Source organism: Tyto alba, unplaced genomic scaffold (genome assembly GCF_018691265.1).
Source record: "Tyto alba isolate M040663 unplaced genomic scaffold, T.alba_DEE_v4.0 Super-Scaffold_48, whole genome shotgun sequence".
In the NCBI taxonomy this organism is placed as follows: domain Eukaryota; kingdom Metazoa; phylum Chordata; class Aves; order Strigiformes; family Tytonidae; genus Tyto; species Tyto alba.
In genome coordinates, this window is record NW_024881324.1 from 15,602,102 (window position 1) to 15,622,230 (window position 20,129).

A 20,129-nucleotide genomic window follows, 5' to 3' on the forward strand; every position below is an offset into this window, starting at 1 on the left:
TGAGATGTAAGAAAAGTCTACCTAGTTAAAAAAAAGAAAGCAAACTCCTACAAACAAAGGAGATTTCAGGGATTTTACCTGTAAAAAAATAAATTGTACAAAGTTTTATGTGTGTTGCTGTCAGAAGTGGCACTATCCAATACAAACACATATAATTTTGTCATAGAAATTAAATATTAAAAGCTCTGCAGGTGGCACAGTAGCATGGAAAAGAAAAATATAAATTATAAAAGTACCTGTCTGGCCAACTGTGATGTAAGGTGGTGGTTCTGGGGTAGAAATAGGGTAATTCCCTTTGCCTGCTACAGTTCTGTGCTTCTGAAGACTTGTCCCTTGAAGATCCCTTCCAGGGTGCATTTCCTACTTGTTTTCTTCCTCAATGAGAAATTTTGTCCTTAATGGAGAAGAAGAATTTAACCATATGTTCCAGACTTTGTTGAATATCCAACAGCTTGGACAAAGACTAGCTCGCTTTCATTTGCATGACACCCTTGCAGAGCGAGCACCGTGCACGCAGAGCACAGCTGTGCCATGTGTGTGTGTGTTGGCTCTGCTGCAGCTGAGTGCCACAGCTGCTGCAGTGGTGCAGCACAGGCTGTGTGCCTCCCTGTGATGGGGCACAGGTTGTGTGCATTCCCGTGATGGGGCACAGGCTGTGTGCATTCCCATGATGGGGCACAGGCTGTGTGCCTCCCTGTGATGGGGCACAGGTTGTGTGCATTCCCGTGATGGGGCACAGGCTGTGTGCATTCCCATGATGGGGCACAGGCTGTGTGCCTCCCTGTGATGGGGCACAGGCTGTGTGCATTCCCGTGATGGGGCACAGGTTGTGTGCCTCCCTGTGATGGGGCACAGGCTGTGTGCATTCCCATGATGGGGCACAGGTTGTGTGCATTCCCGTGATGGGGCACAGGCTGTGTGCATTCCCGTGATGGGGCACAGGTTGTGTGCGTTCCTATCACATTGTATCATTCCTATCTGCTTCCTGCAGAGATGCTGCAGTTAGGGGCTCCTCATGCATCACCCATATTTCCTTAGGTATTCCTGATGGAAATATGGGAGCCCTGTTCCTCTCCTGGTATTTCTATTGTAAGTGGGGAAGGCATTTCTGACACAAGGGACAACACGTAGGTAGAGAAGCTATCCCTGTCCACTTAGTCTTCTTTCAAAACCTTGCATTTTGCAGATGAGTTTAGAGGAAAGCTGGATGAGCTTTGTCCAGGCAGGATTTCCACAAGACAGTGGTGCATCACCTAAGTTTAGCACAGAACTTCTCCTTACTTCTCATTTTTATCAGTGTCTCTGAGGAAGTCTGGTCCTTGTCTTATATTGCTTCATCAAGGCATAGGCAGCAGGGACAGAGCAACCTAATTATGAGTACCTTTCTGGAGTTCTTTTCCTGAAAAAAAATTTTCCTTGATGTTTATGTTGATATGGTGTGTGGGTGGGCAAGTATTTGCATGAGTGTGTGCAAGCACAAACACTTAGAACACTGTTTTGTAAGAAGTATTTGGTTATCACTACTAGCATATACTTACATATCAACCCAATCAGACACTAGACTTCTCTGGTATTTAGGAAGCTCTGAAGGCAGTTTCACATCAGTCATAAGATATTCACGTGTTTATTTTTTTTCCAGTTTGAATTTTCTATCTTCTTTTTTTGGAGGAAATAGAAATTAAAAACGCGCTGTTCGTTCAAGCCCTGAGGAAAAGAGGGTTAGACCTGCACAGATTTTGACTGAAGGGAAGAAAGCCGTGGAGTCTGGTTTTACTTGCTTAATGTTGGGGCAAGAAAACTTCTCAAAGAAGTGTCCAGGTTGCTTTCCTGGTTTCTGCTGAGGAAGTGGCTGCTCTCCACAGTCCCTTCAAAACCCAGCTCCTGAGCCTGTTCCTCATGTTGTTGCCTAAAGGAAACTGCAGAGCAGAACCAGGCAGATACTGTTCCTTTTCTTGCAGTGGTGGGCTGTTCTTTCATTCTTATTTTTGGCATGGGACATAGCACAGTTGGAAGAAAAATGCTGTGGAATGTAAGAGCAGTAGAAATATAAGAGCAAGCAGAAGCAGCAAGATACCAGAGCTCTAAGTCAGAGTCATGTCCCAGAGCAAAAGAAGGGAAGAGGTTTTCAAGCAGCAAGGCATAACTGTGTATTTCTCTTTCAGGAATACTGGAAATTTTGAATCTGAAGTAATATAGTGAATGGAAAATTACAATCCTGGAGCATAGTAAATCATGTCCTTTAGGCACAGGGGTGTGTGCTAGAGCCACAAGTCCCCTTAAAATTCATGCTTCTGTGTATCTCTCAAGGCAAAGTTCAAGTTATCTAACATGCTAGCAGAGTGAAACACTATACTCCTAGCTCTGCTTAGTTTTGTGATACTTTTGAACTCTTGCTTAACTGTCTTTAACAAGCAGGTTTCTTTGTTGTTTGTTATTTCTTTGTTTCTTTAGATATTTCTGTTTGTATTACGTTTTGAGTTACCCTGAAGATTAACAGTTGTTCCATTGCTCCATTTGGTGGAGGTTTGTTACACATGGATCATTTTCTGTCAGTGGTCAAATTATGGCTAATGAAGTAACTGGGCTGACATTAATTCCCAGAAAGGAACATTTTCTGATGCTCTTCTAGTCTCTTGTAGGTTAATATAATGCAGGTTAGAAGAGTGGTTTAGCCAGTCATAGCTCTCTAACAGGAATGTCTGAGAAACACAGGAGGTTTTGTTCAAGTAGATTGAAGGATCTCCTGTGTTGTAGGTTCTGAGGAGACACAGTGCACCGATGCCTGCTGGGAAAAGAAAAGCTATAGCTCATCCTGCCTTTGGACAGGGAGCTTGACTAGGACTCGCAGCACCCCTGTCAGCCCTGTGACTCCCTTCTTGCTCTTTGAATAATGCAAAGGTTCATTGCTGGATTTCAGGCACAGAGGAGTGAATCACAGACTGAGCTGCTTCTTACCCCTGAAGTTCCCCACATTTAAATAAGACTGTAAATGGCACCACACCCTTAGGGACAAGTTTTGTTCAGCGCTGTTTACCTGTTTGCAGTCATTTTGGCTGAAAGTCTCTTTTCTTTCACTTACCAGGGACATTTCTATTACTGTTTCTGGTGGCCTTGGTGCCAGGACCAAGGCAATGAATAGTTCTCTATATGATTTATAAATTGCAAAGAGTTCTGGTTACATGGATGAGATAAGCGTAGGAAGGCCAAAACAAGGAACAAGATATCCACTCAGTGTTGTCAATCAGTAGAACACAATTTCACATCAAGAAGCAACAACTCATTCTGTACAGAACAGACCATCAGCATGTCCCTCGTGATCATTCTTTGCTGCAAGTGGACACACAGCAGTGACCCTGGATGGCTATAGTTCTCCCTTGGCTTTTTCTCACCATTTGCAGCCATATACTTCCCTTGCTGTCAGTGTCTGCAGGATGCAGCAGGCAAGTAGTTTCTTGTTGAGGATCAAGAGGCTGATCTCCAGCTTGACAGCAAAGGCTCTACTTGTCCCTATCATCTGACAAAATGCACATTCTGCTACCACTCTGAGAGTTCTCCGGCAGTAATTACAGAGTATCTGATGTGTCCGAGGTTGTCAGTGAGTAAAGGTACCATTGGGTAAGTAGTGTTGCTGAATATCAAGAACGAAACAAGGACTTCTGTGATTTTCACTGGGCCAACCATCAGGAGGGCTAACCCTATTTTTCAGGCACCTGCTATATAAGCATCACAAAAAATAACAAACTTTATACATCATATCAGAGCAACATTAGCATGACAGAACAATCCTCCTGAAGTTGATGAAGAAGTGGGAGAGACTTCAGATGTTGCTGACGGTCTCAACTCGTTTGGGAAGCACCACGTGAGCAAAGTCTGATATTAATTCCTGTGATTTTTCAGGCAGTGTGAGTCAAGGACCTAGTGAAAAGCAAGTTTTACCTTCTAAACTCCACTGCTGACTCTCCAATACTGAATTTATTGGCAACAGAGTGCAGGAATTGATGGGTGTCAACTTTGGAGAGATTTGGGCCACCTCACTTTGGTCATTTAACTTGCCATGGAAAAGGTGAGCCCAGCACTGTTTTTTTCCACCTGAACTTTTTTCTTGCACCAGAAGTCTTTCCATGATTGCAATGGACCCCTTTACTCTCCAGGGAAGATTAGACATGTCCCAAAACAGCATCCAAAAATACTTCATCTTTGATTCACTTATCTTACTGGCATCCAAGAAAAGCTCTAGCAATGCAGCCAGTTCTGCCTGTTGTATCTTCTCTGCTGACACCCTTTCCCACCTGCTCAAGAGCCATGACTAACAATAGGAGATTACATTTGTAAGCAAGGATGTCTGCATGTGTCTTCTTAACTGGCTTCCACAGAGTAAGGGCTTATGGCTAGACAGATAAATATTTCTGCATGATGAGCCTATTTGATAATTCCAGCTGATCCAGGCTTTGTGACTGATCTCATTTACCATTATCTCTGAATATCATTCCCTTGTGGCATTTTAAATCATTTTATAAGCCAGGTCTTTTTACCTAATGAACAAATGCAGCATTTTTTAAAGATAAGAGATACAGAATGTCCATAAACATTCCTTTTCTAGCTCTACCTCAAGTAGTTAAACTTCCATCCATCTCAATGCATGGCTTTTCTCATCAGTCAGCATTGTTGGGTGCAGTGATGGAGATAGTAGAAAACTTCCTTTGCATTTTAAGAAAGGGGCAGTTTTTCTGTATCGATTAACCACTGAAAAAGATAATAGGTATTTTCATGCAATGGAGCTGGTTTGGGGGGATTTTGAAAGTGCAAAAGACATTAATTTGCATTTTGAAGTTCATTCCTATGAAGGTAGAGACTGGTTACATTTTTTTTTAACAATGAAATATATGCATGAATGAAAATTCTGCTGAGATGAAACATCAGGATTTTGGCATTTCAATCTAGGCTAGGGTCAATAGATGATACATCAGTGGCCTCTCTGGACATCAGTTCTTATGATTTCGTTGCTGAGGCCCTGATAATCCTCCAAACCAGTCATTCTGCAGCCCAGAAGATGATGGAAACCAAGAGCACAAATTCAAAGGGAAACTTGGCTATCATAATTCTGGTGGACTTTGGAGTGCTTCAAGTGATAGAAATGGGAGTTAAGCATGTTTATGCACTTGTGAAAATGAAATTCCTTGGTTTTTATCATCTAAGTGTTTCTCCTTAGAATCCTCAAGCTTTTTTCAATGTTACTGAGGACATTGGCAAGTAATAAACCCTCATCACGAACATTTATTGTTTCATCACCAACAGAGGCATAGGTAATATCATAGGACAAGGCATATCTTCAGGGAATTGGGGATTGACACAAGAATTTATACAGTGCTAATTTAAATTAAATTTGGTGAGGAATTCCCAAACATTTTGGAGAACACAACACATTCAATACAGATCAGCATTCACAGTCATTTTCATGTTGTTCTTGGAGCTGCGTTGTAAAGAACAAAGGACTGCTAGGAAACATTTTGTACCTGAAGAAATGGGGGAGGCTTACTGTAAAATCTGCATTCAGCTACCGCCCACAATCTACATGGTGTGCGGACTCCTTCCTCTGGGGCTCTGGTACCCAACCATGGAAAATACAATGGATGGGCAATGGTTTTAGTAAAGAAGAACATGATGATAAAATCTGTTGTACATATGGCAAATTAAGTTTCCAAGGTAACATATATGAAAAAGGAATGAAAAATCTGTTCCTACCAACAGATCTTGTAATAACTTTGAACAGATACATTGAGAAAGTCTCTGTTGTTCTTTGGCAACTCCATGTAGCCATTAATTAGCTTTGATTGGAAATGACACAAATGTGTGGCTGGAAGGAGCCTTGATATTGTCTAGTGCATCTGCTGCCCTAAGGTAGGATCAAAGATGTCTAGATTACAGTTGATAGGTATTTGTTGAACCCATTTTTAGAAGTTTTTAGACAAAGAGTTTCCAAACCTCTGTTTCAGTCCTTCCTTATCCCTGGAGTTTTAACTCCTTTCTGTCCTAAATCATTCTGACTGTAAATTAGAACAGTTACATCCAGGCATCTTTAAACTTTCACATATGCTACTGCGCAAGCCATGAAAGTACTTATTAGTCAATTTATTCTTTGTACAAGACATAGTGTTTGGGAGTGTCTCCCTGGTCATAAAATGTAATTAATGTAGATGTACTCATGATCAAGAACTTCTTGCTACACTAATCACACTACCCAAAACACTGTGGGTATTGGTAGGTACTGAGCTACTTCAACAAATTATGGACTTGGAAACCTGAAATGCCCTTCAGGGCTGCTCAGCCCTGTAGAGCATTGTATAATTTTCACAAATCTGAGGAGAAAGGTATTGCTTTTGGCCGTCGGACTGGATGTTAAAAGTAATTGTTCTTCTTCCTTCTCGTGACGATCCTTGTGGTATGATTTCCGTAGCTAGTCAAATTATGCAATTGCTTGGTAGTCCAATGTGTCATTAGCATAAAAGTTACTGTGGGGATGTTCATTCCAGTCCTTCCAGCTAGGGAAATCAGATGTACTGTGGTCCAGAAGTGGAGCATGATAGCCGATATTGTGCACATATTGTTAGTGACCAAGTTTTGAAAGCAGAATAAAATTTGGAAATACCCTTCCCAATCTGCCAAGCCCTCTGAGGAACTGACAGGTGCACAATTCAAAAACACAGGGACAAATTTTCAGCCAATATAAACTGAGTCAACTCCAGAGGAGGTGTGAAAAGAGAATTTGCTCCCATGGAAAAAGGCTCTTCTTCAGGCCATGGAATAATGGGGATGTGCAAAAGGTATGTTTTCCCCATCCTGCCATGGAATTTGTATAATATAGCATTTCATCATTCTGAAATTCAAATTCCCTATCTAGGTGCCTGGGGTAACCAAGGACTACTAAACTGTCCTGAAAATAAAGTTCTCTATATCTTTCCTCATTTCTGATTTCTCTCTGTTGCACTGATTTTCACCATTGATAAAATTGTTGCTTTTATATTGTCCTGGATAAAATTTGACAGCCTCTTCATTTCTGGCCTGCCTATAACCCAGACACATCACGTTGGGAATACCAAATACTTGTACCCCATCTGGTTGTAAACATTTATGCATATCTAATGTAGAACCTATGACCAGTATCACTTACCAACAACCTTCATAAAACAAAATACTTTTTCTACACAGAATAAGACATTAGAGAAAAGCTGACTTTAAAGCAATATGCTTCCATGAAATATTCTTTCACGCCGACTATGCAAAGTAGCCCTTGCTGTTTTGGTCTTGCATGCTTGTTGGATGTGAACAAGAATGCCTTGACAAAACATGATGTTCAATAGCTTTGGTATTTGACCTGGGACACCCGTGTGAAATCTATTCACTCACAGAAGTGTCTCACACTGTTCCAGATGAAGGCAAGTATCTAACTACAAAATGCTGATGAAGGGACATTAAGAGTGTCTGCATGGCACAATGCTTCCCACACAACTATCCATTTTTGGGCCAGTGGAACAGTGTCCCTGTGCCACAGCAGCACACACAACCACTGCTGCTGCTGGTGGAAAGTGCCGTGTGACCCTTCTCCTAAACATCCATCTTGAATGAAATATATTTCACCATTAAGCCACAGGAGGTAAACAGGAGCTGGAATGCCATCAAATGCTTGCGGGGTGACTTTAGAGCTCTGATCCTGCCAGCAAGCCTTCTCATTTGAGAGTGGAGAAAGCCTGCAACTATGTGTCTTCTTTTGCAGAGCTACAGTTTACTATATATTTAAGACCAGGTTCCTTTTTCTCCCCTGTATTTAGAAACTAGCTACAGGATGTACTCATAAATATGTTCTCCCTTTGTCTGCCTTTGTGCTACATGGAGAGACACAACAGTGTGGGTTCATTTCTAAACTGAGATTTCATGATGGCCCTTTTTTCTTCCTGGTATGCACAGGTGTCTGAGCAACTCAGCTGGAGACTTGGGGCTGAATTTTGTTCTCGGGCATGGGAGACATCATTTTGGACTTCTTATTTACACATCACTTCACCCAACTGTTTAGACAACCCAACTACAATGAAAGTTCTTATGGTTAAGAATGAAATAAGAATGAAATAAGCTCCATTAGCACTGTTCTTTCATTTGAGAAGAGCTCTAAACAGGAAAGGCCCATCATAATTTTTTCCAGTAGTCTTGCCAAAGCAGCTAGGTGGTTTTTCTTGGGATCAAGATTATGGGTATTAGGAAATGCCAGTGACACCTGCAACATGTTATTTATGCCTTACTCCTTTCTACCACAGTATTGTGCTCTCTTTGGGAAGAAAGAAGTAGAACCTGCTCTACCCTTAGAGGGAACTACACCGGCCAAAGAAGAGAATGTTCTTGCTTGGATTGTGTTTGATCAAGAACAGGAATGGGTGGTCAATTCTGAACTTGTAAGGAATGTGGAGGCACAATGGTATTATAGTCACCCCTGTAGCAGCAGCTGCCTCAGTGCCTTCTTCATTAACTTCCACAAAGGACTTGTGAATGGCCTTGGAGAGGAACAGCCCAGGCCCTCTTGACATCCCAGAGAAATCAGCTTGTTCAAAGATGAAGGCATCCCTCATCCCCAGAGCCTGCAGTACTGGTATGAGCTCACAGCTCTCCTCCATTCTGAACTGGGGCAAGTATACTGTAATTTTTTGTGGATACACATTCTCCATGTTGGTCCATTCTGCTAATTTCTCATAGGTGATAGCACTCTCTAGCTGCAAGGAGAAAACACAGGGTATCATGGTCATGAGAAACAAGATTAAAATGCTCACAGCAACACTTTCCTTTAAGGAAAAGCCTGGTTTTCATAAAGACAGAACCTGTGCCTTACAGCTACCAAGTGTGAAATCAGGCAAATTCAGATCCAGCCTTCTCAGAGGGTTCCTTCTAATTTGTTCAGATTTTTACCAGACACCAATAAAGCATCATGTCTTGATACTTTTGCAAGAAGTAAGTTCCCTTTGCTAGTGTTACATTTTGTCCACTGAAATAGGCATTAACTTCCTTGGAAAGACTATGAAGTGTTGCTTTTGATTAGGTTTTCTCAGTCTTTCTCTGCTCTCCTGAAGCAATCTATATAACCATGAGCCTCTCTAGTCTTTACACAGGCAATAGCATTCCACCTATGGAAAGCAAGATAAAACCCATAACAATAAAAGACACAAGGTTGACATGCATGGCTGGGAAGCATCTTGTTTAAGTACTGGATGGACGGGTAGTTTGTCCTCACAGGAGCAGAGACAGAAGTGTTACCTGCTCAAGGCCAGTAGACTCATCACAAATGTTTTTTGGCAGAAGAATGAACATGCTGAGGTCTTCTCCAGTGTACGGGAGTTCCAGCACTGTCACTTGCTCTTCTTGTCTCCTGGCTAATTTATATTTTCCTGTCCGACACATCATTGGTACATTCTTGACCTCTCTCTAGAATACAGAAAGTCAAACAATAGTCAGGAAAAAAAAAAAAAAAAGACAAAATAAGGCAGGTAATAAACCCCACAGGGTCAACCTGCTTGAAATTTCTTGCTCATTTTCCATGAACACTCCCCAAACCACTATATATTTTTGCTGAGGGCATTGTCTGAGGCTTGAGCTCCATGAAAGCCATAACAGTTGCTCTAAGGGCTTCTTGTCCTCTGCGCTGTCCCGCTACAACCCCCTGGGAAAGACTGATGTGCCCTCAGGAAAGTCTCCTCTGTAACTTAGCCTCTCCAAGAAGGTACCAAAGCTTGCCTTCATGTGACCTCTGTTGCAGAGGCAATTGGGAAGAGGGTGCTGCTTTCCCACTCCAGAGTGAAGTCTTGGCTTGGACAAATTGGGCCCCCACACCTGAGCCAGGCAGAGACTTGCTCTGCAGACAGCAGAGCACAGGTTACCCAGACTTTTCCCACTTTCCCCTGCACCCTACAGCTCTTGTCCCAGCTGTACCTTGTTCATCCTGAAAGGCATTTCCCTGGTGTTTTTCTCCTCAAATTTTATAGCCCACTGCCCTTTGAAGTGTAGAGCGTTGACCAGAGCTAGCACCGTTGTGTGATCAATAGAGCAAGGAGGGAACAGATCTTTAATTTTCCCTTTAAAATAACAAACAAAGGTGAATTATGCTTTTGTTTTGACCACTGACTGAGGATGAGCCCGTTATTTCCTCACTTGGAAGAACTGTCCTTCCACAGCAAGAATTGATTCACAGCTTTAGCAGAGGTAAAGCTCCCAGAAGCATCTTATGTCCCAAGCTGGTTTTACAGCAGCCACAAGCAAAATGCATCACTCCATTGCATTTCTGAATGTTGCTACACTCAGAAAAGGGAAAAAACTCATACACCATGTATTGACTTCTCGCATGGTCCTGTTGCACACTACCCAGGCAGCCAAGCACAGGCCTTGTCCTTACCATCAGTTTGCTTTTCCACCCAGGAATTCATCTTCGCCCTGGACTCTTCTGCAGCATTAATGAAGTCCACTGCTTCCAGCTCTGCATGGTACAAAGTCCTTGTGGAGTCTAAGTATTGCTGCAAAACAGGGAAGAAACATCTCATGATGGTAACTGGGGAGCTGCTTGACCACAGGGAAAAATAGGAGTCCAAGAAATGGATGCCAACCTGTAGATCAGAGCTCTGTGTGGAACCACTTGTTCCAGTTACTAATGTCCTGCACGTGCACTGTGACTCTTCAGGAGAGACTTTCTGGGCACATTTTGGAGCCAAGCAACCAGTTCCTGGGACACTTGTCATGTAAGAGAGACCCAGCTCCGCTGCCTTTTACTCTCGCTGTTATTTGAAAGAAGTGTTTTTGCTTTTTCACCACAACAACCATTTCAGCAAGATAGATGTTGGGGAGGGCAGGGCACGACCATGGCCCCTGCTCCCCTGTCCTCACAGAGCAACCTCCCCACTGCTGCTCCCTGGCCCTCACTTCTCATCCCACTGTGTGTGGAGCCCCATTCACTTCAAAGTGCCAGCAAATGAAAAATAACATGCAAGGACTTCATCTACCCTGTTGTGCACAGCACAAATAAGCAGAAAGAACCCTCTGGGATCAGGCCATTAAAGTCAGGTCTTAGCATATATATGTGTGTGCAGAGACAAACGACACAAACTCTTTCCCCACAGTCTCAGTTTGCAGTCTGGAAAAACTGGATTTTTTCCCTTGTCTGGAACAATTAAATGCTCTGCACTACACTACTCAAAGATGCAAATGTGCTGCAGCATTTAAAAAAATATAGATGAAGGGTGACAATTCCATCTATATCAAAGCATGAAGAAACATCATTTTGGTGAAAATTGCTACACAGGGCTTTCAAAAGTATTCTTATCTCCTCCTCAGGAAATGCAGGCCCTTTTCCCTGACTTTGCCCAAAGCCTATTAAATCTTGGAAGTTGCTCTTTTTATACTCTTGTTCACTTTGTGTTTCATCCCTCTGTGAGAGCTTGCTTTTCTTTCGCAACAGCAAGACAGAAACGTGCAACTTCATGTCCTTAGCAGAAGTTCCAAGTGTAGTACAGAAGTTTTTCAAAACCACAAAACCTGTAAGCAGTTGTCACTTACCTGAAGGAACTGAAAAGTCACTTCTCCAAAGAGCCTATTGGCAATGTTGAGGGAACACGTGGCACCAGCTTTGCCAAGGGCAGACAGAAGCTCCTGGAACTGAGAATGGGCTCCTCCAGCTTCTTCACACTGCAAGAAGCAGGGCAAAGCTTTCTTTAGCAAGACACTCTCCCCTGGAGCTCCACTTGTGTGCCCTCAGGCTGAAATCATAGTCACTCTCCCCAAATGCACTTGTGGGGCCAAGGGGCATGCAAAGACCCACAAACACATGTCTGGGCTTCCTGACCATCCAAAGTCACACACTTGCCTCCCTCCCCTCCTATAATTTCCACCTTGGAAAGGGATCATCCTATTTAAACCTGGCAACACTTTACAGAGCAAAGCAATGGGGTCTCTTCTGTATGTGCACACAGGTTTCAGAGTTTGATGAGAACGGGGCTGAACTCTACTCTCACAATGCTTTTGGATGAAATGCTGTCATTTAGCAGGTAAGTCTGCCTTGCCCTGCTTCGTTTCATGCTACAGTCCAATGTTATCACAAAGCTCAGATACTATCTCACCTTTCCAGTCGTGCTCTTGGTTCCTGAACTTGCCATGCTCAGCGCCTCATGAATATGAAGCATCTGCGATATAAATGCAATATAAATCTATGTAAATAGATTAGCGAAGACAGAAAGAACGCATTGAGGCTGCATTGGAGACTCACAGGCACCACAAGTCACATGAGGGTGTTTGGAAAGGAGAGCTCTGAGACCAGCAGTTGCCACTTCTTTCGGTTTGCTGTTTGTGAAGAACATGGCCCAGACTGCCAGAAGTCTCCTGCCTCTTTTCCATTTCCAGATATAAGCCTCTAATAGCAATTCCCAAGAAAAGGGAAAGAAACTCACCTTTTCCATCTCTTCAGCTGTGTTGCCTCTGGCACCCAGCTGGACCATGCTCAGCGCAGCTGAGATGCTCAGTGGGGAGAAGCAGATATTTTCATTTCTTTTTGCTTTGCTCAGTTCTTTGAAGAAGTCCAGACAGAACTTGGTGTTTGCTGCACTGAGGGAGCCCATTGTGGTGTGGCCAAGGCCTGCAACAGGACAGCTATGTAATCCACCTCACAAACATTGCCATGGTCAGAGCACACAGTGTGGAGAGAACTGGAAATGCAGAGCCTTTCTCAGGAAACTCAGCACCCCAAGCACTGACTCGATCCAGGAGCTGGTTTCAGACCACACTTAGCACTTCACAGCAAAGTTCGCCCCACACCCTGACATGAACAATTACCTCTGGGCAAATCACCCCTTTAGTCATACTCTTGCTTTTCCACAGTCTGCTCCAGTTAGCTCCACACTCACTTTCATGCCCTTGATTTTTTTTTTTCTGAAGGCTGTACACTGTGTAAATACAGCCACGTAGTCAACATGCTGTTTTTCTTGCAAGAGCAGCTACATGGTTTAGAAGCATGGGCCAACCTTCAGGCACTGTGCTTCACTGAAATATGTTGTACAAAAACTAGACACTTTTTTTTGTTTGTATATTGTGTAAAACATGAAGCACATTGCATGATAACGACCAACAGAGATACCAGCAAATTAGATTGTCAAGACATAGCCAAACAACAATGTGAAAAGACATTCCTCTGCCTCCTGAATTTGAGGCAGCAAGTTCACACATGTCCCAGCACTTCTACGATTACTGCCTTGCCATTTATCTCCTTTTGCCTTTTAAGGGAATTATCAGATTCCCTGCTGCTGTTGAGTGAGCTTGTTCACTGGAGCAAAGAATTTGGATACATACTTCCTACATCCTGGGACTGTCACATCCATGGAATGTGGAAGTCAGCCCTGCAGGCAGAAACACCAAAGCCTGCCCTTGTGCATGGCTGCAACACACTTTTCTCCCCTCCAGCTTCTGTTTCCATTACTATCTCTACCCTGAGCAAAGTTGAAGCTGAGAAAGTTACCTTCTCCTGGGAAGAGCTGATTCTGACAGCTTCCTCGCTGATGGAGGGTGGTGTTCTGCCCCCGTCTTAAATCGAAGCCAACCACAGTGTTGTCTGGCTGCCTGCCCAGTTTATTTCTGAAGAGGAAGAGTGCCCCAGGAAATCAAGGGTCAACAGACAGGGTACAAGCAGAATGGCTCTTCACGCCCCACGGCAAAGTGGGAGACATGATCCAGTCTCTTCTGGTTTTCACTCTCTGAAACAAGGAGTGAAAGAAGGAAATAGATCTTTTTCTCCTCCCAGAAGAGGAGTCACCCTGTTGATTGCTGCTACATCTCATTAGCTAGCTCTGCTAAATTATCTCAAAGACGTGGCAAGCATCTGCAGAAAGCATACAGTAACAGCAAGAAGGAAACAGAAACAAATCAGAAAATAAGAGTCTGATACACAGCGTTCAGAGGGGCACCCCTCCCTCTCCCTGAAGTACTTACGTGCATCTGATAATGTCTGTCTCATGGGGAGCCCTGGTAGTCCTGCCACACATGACAGAGCTAGATCCATAAACACAACATGCTATTTCTTCTTCAACCCAGGCCTTCCCAGAGAGGTGCAATGATCCAGTCTGTGCCCCAGCAGCTTCTCTGCCTGGGGGCTACGCTTAGCTGGGGCTGCCACAGCATGAGCACTTTGTCTGTCTCAGGGACCTGGGCACTGTTTTCTTCCTCTGTCAGCAAGAGCCAGAGAGCAGGGGGAACACACGGTGGCCTTTAGCAGCACATCCCAACCTGATTTTTGAGCATCTCTCGGCCTGCGGGTGAGGAGGTGGCAGGCCTAAAGAGGTGCTACAGGACCTGGTCCAGAGGGCAGGAGGAGTCCCAGTTACACATCTTTGGGAACAGATCCTGGCACCAGGATGCTCTCATATGGTGAGAATTTTAGGGAACAGGCTTTTCCCATTGACCTCATGCAGGAAAAGGAGGTTAAAGTGAAGGCACCAGCAGCCCCACACAGGAGACCTCAGTATGGCCAGCACTGCTGGTCATGTGCAGGGAAGAGCACTGAGCTGGAGCAACTCCTTCATTCAGACTGGTGCTGCTTGCCCCTACAAGGCTGGACATGGATTTTCCCCACGATACCACAGAGAGTTAGACACTGCAATGGGGGCACTTTCAGCTGAGGTGCTCAGCTCAAAATATTTGCTTCTGCACTCCAGCTTTGGATCTGGTTTCCTAACCCCTACGTCTAGCCCACATGTTTCAGCAGAACTGTGTGGGGAGCTTGAGGCATTGATGGTTTTGCATCATGTGCACGCATGAGGGATTCATGAGGCTTTTGTTGAGTTCTATTGTCATTGTCAGTTTGCACTTCTGGATGGCTTGCACAAAACAACAAGCAAAAAAGGCAGCAAGGGGGGGTTGCTCCTGTCTGGGGGTACAGGAGATACACCAAAGGCCCATGGTTGTGTCTTTCAGGAACCTTCATATTCACCATTGTTCATGAACAAGAAAGTGGGGGCCACACTGACAAAGCCCTTACACATCTTTTGACCCCAGAGGCTGTTCTGCTTCACAAGGAGCAGTCAGCTTTTTCACAATGTTTCCCCCTGGGGTCTTAAGGCTGGCTGTGGGCTGAACACTGTGTTTATTTTAGTCCAACAGGCACTGTACTCAGCACTGCTCTGGGCAGAATATCGCATTTCTCACAGAAGACCAGCAGCTGACTCCATTGAGCAAAATGCAGTTAAGCCTCCATATAGATATCACACAATAATTGCATTAATATAATCTGAAAATATGATTGGGGGGACTCTGGATTGAGAAAGCCTTTCCCCTCTGTGGTTGCCCCTCTACCATTTAGTAAGATAATTTTGCACTCGGCGGTCTGGGGGCTGGGGGAAAGGCAGGACTAGTCATTGCTGGCCTGTGTTTGGGACTGCTTTGTGCCGACGGATTGCAGGGGAGAGAAGTGACAGGCAGCAGTGGGGGTCTCTTTGGGAAAGGTGCTGTCAGGGGTGTGAGCAGAGGTGGGGCAACGCCTGGCACTGCGAGGCTGCGGGCTGCAACCGGTGCTGTGCCTAAAGCTGGCTGCCCCTCGAGGCGTTGAGTGGGAGAAGACGTCCATCAGAAAATGCAGTAGGGGCCCTTCAGTAGTGCTCTTCCAGCCTGGTTAAAACTGTCAATAAGTGTATGGAAAAGCTGGACCCTGTTTCCAAACTGTAGCAGTCAAGTGGGGGAGTAATGAGAAACAATCTTGGAGCTGTGTAGGTGGCTGGCAGTGCTCTTATACAGGAGCTGTGACACACTGTCTCATAATTAAGAATGTATAATTTCATGCCTGAGGACTCAAGTGGAAAAGCTGCACAGCAGCACCCTCTGAAGAGCTGGATGGAAGCTCACAACTGAAGTACTTTATTCACCATTTTCTTTTCTAAGCAGATATTAAGAAATTGAGGAAAAAATGACGCTACCAGAAAGATATAGACCAAAATACTTCTATATCATTATTGTTAGGATACTTGCCCACATATAGATACATTTTTTTCCTGTGTATTTCTGTGTATTAAAACAAGAATAGTCCTGGGAGCCGATTCTGGAAACCAGAATTCATCTACAATACAGCTATTGAACTACAAAGTTATCAGTCCTTGAGTTCTCTCCTTGTATTTATATTATATATATCATACTGAGGCTGAAGTTTGAATTTTAATCCTGATAATGTGTTTACAACACTTTATGTGAGTCTTACCCAGAAGATGCTAACTAGTAGCACTGCTGCCCAGCTACCCGTCAGACTGCATGTTTCCTCTCTTGTTGTTCTGTTCAAGGGGAACAAGCCCTGGTATTATCTGAATGTAGACAGACACTACTATATGTTTACCTTGCTAAGTTGACTCTACTGGGCTAGTGGAATAAAATATAGTATGACACAGAAGTTGAAAAAGAAATAAGTGAATTCAAAGCGTTACTTCTGGATGATTTTCTGAAACCATCCAAGAAAGTGAGCTGGTACTTCCATATGTGTGTTGGAAGTGTGGGATGGATGATCCATGAGAAAGGCGATGGAAAGTTTATAAATACTGGAAGGGAGACTGGAAATTAGAAGTTATACAATGCATCAGACATTTTTTTTTTGAAGGGTTGGGGAGATAAGACTATTTGTAAGAAATCAGTGACAGGATTGTTTCTAAACATCATTTGATTACTGTTAGTATTTTTAATAATGATACTGCTATGTTCGGGCTCATGATCAGAAGGAATTACCATACTTATCTGAGTTTCTGTCTAAAATAGATTAGTCTCTAGCAATCCATAACACCAAGGCCAAAACCAAAAATGACTGAGAGCCAAATTCTGAGAAGTCCACAGGACAGCTTAGGAAGTAACAGGTCAAATAAATCCTGCAACGCAGCCTCTCTTGAAGTGCACCAGTTAAACCATTTCTGGTTTATTTTTTAGCCTTCAGGGTGAAACTTTCCCCAGGAGTCAAACCAGTGTTTAAGATTTCTACAGCAATACCTCTGAGGTTCTTGACTCCTCTGAAAATTGAAGTATGCCACCTTTATTTGATTTTAAATACATGTTGAATTGGCTTCTAAAGTAGTTTAATTCTCTTTGAAGATAAGTGAATAAGACAAATAGTTGTCTATGGGGTAGGCATTTCACTTCACTGCTCATAAGGTATCAACTGATTTTGTGATTTAAGGGCCAAATTGTGGCCCTTCCCCCAGCTGATACCAGGCAAGAAGCAAGTACCTAATTCAGGGAGATGATGAGCACCATGTGACAAAGCATCCACAGCTGCTAATTAATCCTCTAAGAAGGGCTGTGGCCCCACAGCTTGGAGAGGAAAGCTGAAACACTGTGCAACCCAAATGCACTGTGCTAAATTTCAAGAGGAGCGGCAGATGCTTACTGTGTAAATTTCTACTGCCACTACTTGCCTCACACTGAGAGGACACAGCATGTAAAGTTAGCTCAGACCAAGCATAAAAGATTAAAAGTGATACTGTGAAAGTCAAACTTTCAACACTGATCATGTCTTTAAATTCAGTCTCAGGCCATGAACACTGAGAAGTAGTATTTCTTCACTTTATAGCTTAAAAATTGTATATTATGCCAATAATCATTATTCCAATCACAGCTGAGTTTCTCCCACTTCCAGTTCCAGAAAGGAGTAGGGAAACAAAGCAGTTCCTTCATGTTTCAGTAAATATAATACGGGATATTAAAGTCAGGAGAATTTGAGATTTTAAAATGTGCATGTAAGTTTCAGGTCTAAGACACAATACCTAATAAATCTTCCATTTTTTATCAACTCAGTTTTTTTGTGATACAGCATGGGTACTATAAATTAGTTTGACCAGCTGTAAATCAGTAACCGATCACAGCTCAGTGGAGTTAGCCAAATCCAGCTAGCCAATGTGCAAGACACAGAACCGTAGAATGGGGTTTGGGTCAGAAGAGACCTTTAAGGATCACTTAGTCCAACCCCAGGGACTCAGGGCAGAGCAGCAAATGCATGGCTTCACTAAGGGCAAATCATCCCTGATGAATTTGGTGGCCTTCTACTGTGGGGCTACAGCACTGGTGGATAAGGGAAGAACAACTGACATCATCTACCTGGACTTGTGCAAAGTTTTGGGTACTGTTCCACACAAAATCCTTGTCACTAAAATGGAGAGACATAGATTTGACTGAAGGATCAGATAGGAATTGGATAGGTGGGTGGGGGTGGTGGATAGGGAAAGGTGGATGGGAATTGTCTGGATGGTCACATTCAAATGGTTGTAATCAACAGCTCAATGTCCAAGTGTAGAGCAGTGACGAGCAGCGTTCCTCAGGGGTTGGTGTTGAGACCAGTGCTATTTTATATCTTTGTAGGCAACATGGACAGTGGAATTGAGTGAACCCTCAGCAACATGGACAGTGGGATTGAGTGAACCCTCAGCAAGTTTGCCAATGACACCAAGCTGTATGGTGCAGTGAAATGCTGGAGGAAAGGGATGCCATCCAGAGGGACCATGACAGGCTGGAGAGGTGGGTCCATACAAACCCCATGAAGTTCAACAAGGCCAAGTGCAAGGTCCTGCACGTGGCTTGAGGCAATCCCATGCACAAATATAGTCTGTGTGATGAGTGGGTTGGGAGCACCCTGTGGAGAAGGACTTGGGAGAAGTACTGGTTGGAAAACTGACTGTGAACCAGCAGTGTGTGCCCACAGCCAGAAAGCCAACTGTATCCTGGGCTGCATCAAGAGAAGTGTGGCCAGGAGGTCGAGGGAGGGGATTCTCCCCCTCTACTCTGCTCTCGTGAGACCCCACCTGCAGTGCTGTGTCCAGCTCTGGGGCCCCCAGTATAAGAAGAACATGGACCTGTTGGAGCAGGTCCAGAGGAGGCCACAAAGATGATCAGGGGGCTGGAGCACGTCCCCTATGAGAGCAGGCTGAGAAGGTTGGGGTTGTTTAGCTTGGAGAAGAGAAGGCTCCAGGGAGACCTTATAGTGGCCTTCCAGTACTTAAAGGGGACTACAGGAAAGATGGGGAGGGACTCTTTATCAGGGGGTGTAGTGATAAAATGAGGGGCAACAGTTTTAAACTGACAGAGGAAGAAATTCTTTCCTGTGAGGGTGGTGAGGCACTGGCACAGGGTGCCCAGAGGAGCTGTGGCTGCCCCCTCCCTGGAAGGGTTCAAGGCCAGGTTGGATGGGGCTTTGAACAACTTTTGAACAAAGTGGGGGTTGGAACTAGATGATCTTTAAGGTCCCTTCCAACCCAAACCATTCTGTGATTCTATGATTCTATGATCTGAACCTTATCATTTGCAAAGGGGATGCCTGCACCCTGGTGAACTACAAGCTGTGGGGAGAGAAGAGGCACTGGACCTTGTTTGCAGGGATGGGGATTGGCAGAGAGAGGAACTGCCTTCAGTAGAATTTGTGCCGAGGGGAAAAAAAATGTGAAAAAAAGATGTTTTTTTCCTTCATGACATTAGTCTTAATTTCATAGCTCGTGAGATTGTGGCAGTAATAAAACTGCTGCTATTGCGTGTACCAGAAATGTCCTGGACGCATTCCTTATGCTGTGCAGGGCTCACCACACATCTTCATGTCTCTTGTACTCTGGCAGGAACAGCCTACCTTAGGTGGTGCTAAACAGGGACTTTTATTGCAAACCTCCCCCTCTATTTCTTTCACTTTCAGCTAAGGTTCTTCATTCTTCACTGGTGTCAAGTGCAGATCCATCCCCCTGCTAACCCACAGTGTCGTCAAAAACTCCTGCTTTAACTCAAGGGTGCCAAAAAAGGATATGCTGGGGGTTGGGGACTGTATACTCATTTCTGAGAAAAGGCAGGAATAAAGGGAAGTTTTTTCCCCTGTGGCATTTGCCACTTCACCACAGGAATCCCCGTCCCTGCATTTTCAAGAACATTGTTGATTTTTGAGGTTGCAGTGCTCAGAATTTTCCCGGGGAATGTAAACACTTGATGATGACAGCTTCGGGTAACAAAAATATCATCTAACAAGCAAACTGGGCTGCCAGCCTCCAGAAGGGAAACATGGACACAGCCTGGAGAACTGCTGCAGCTGTACTGCACCTTCAGATTAGACAGTCAAGAGCAGTTTG

The 20,129-nt window shown here is 44.0% G+C and overlaps 1 protein-coding gene across 1 annotated transcript; it reads right to left on the reverse strand.

The window, feature by feature from the left end:
- Positions 1-8,131: 8,131 nt before the first annotated feature.
- LOC116961322 (leukocyte elastase inhibitor-like) lies at positions 8,132-13,690 on the reverse strand. Its single transcript, XM_032991961.2, has 8 exons — positions 13,529-13,690; positions 12,468-12,652; positions 12,141-12,203; positions 11,581-11,709; positions 10,427-10,544; positions 9,967-10,109; positions 9,295-9,462; positions 8,132-8,756 (listed from the first exon to the last, which is right to left on the reverse strand). Exons 2-8 carry the CDS (start codon positions 12,633-12,635, stop codon positions 8,352-8,354), a joined length of 1,194 nt encoding a protein of 397 aa, XP_032847852.2. The 5' UTR covers positions 12,636-12,652; positions 13,529-13,690; the 3' UTR covers positions 8,132-8,351.
- Positions 13,691-20,129: the final 6,439 nt, after the last annotated feature.

Coding starts and splice junctions, on each gene's coding strand:
- LOC116961322 (XM_032991961.2), bottom strand. CDS start 12,635: ATGGGCTCCCTCAGTGCAGCAAACACCAAGTTCTGTCTGGACTTCTTC. Junction 11,710..12,140: donor CCAAGAGCACGACTGGAAAG/GTGAGATAGTAT, acceptor TGCTTCTTGCAG/TGTGAAGAAGCTGGAGGAGC. Junction 9,463..9,966: donor TGCCTTTCAGGATGAACAAG/GTACAGCTGGGA, acceptor TCTGTATTCTAG/AGAGAGGTCAAGAATGTACC.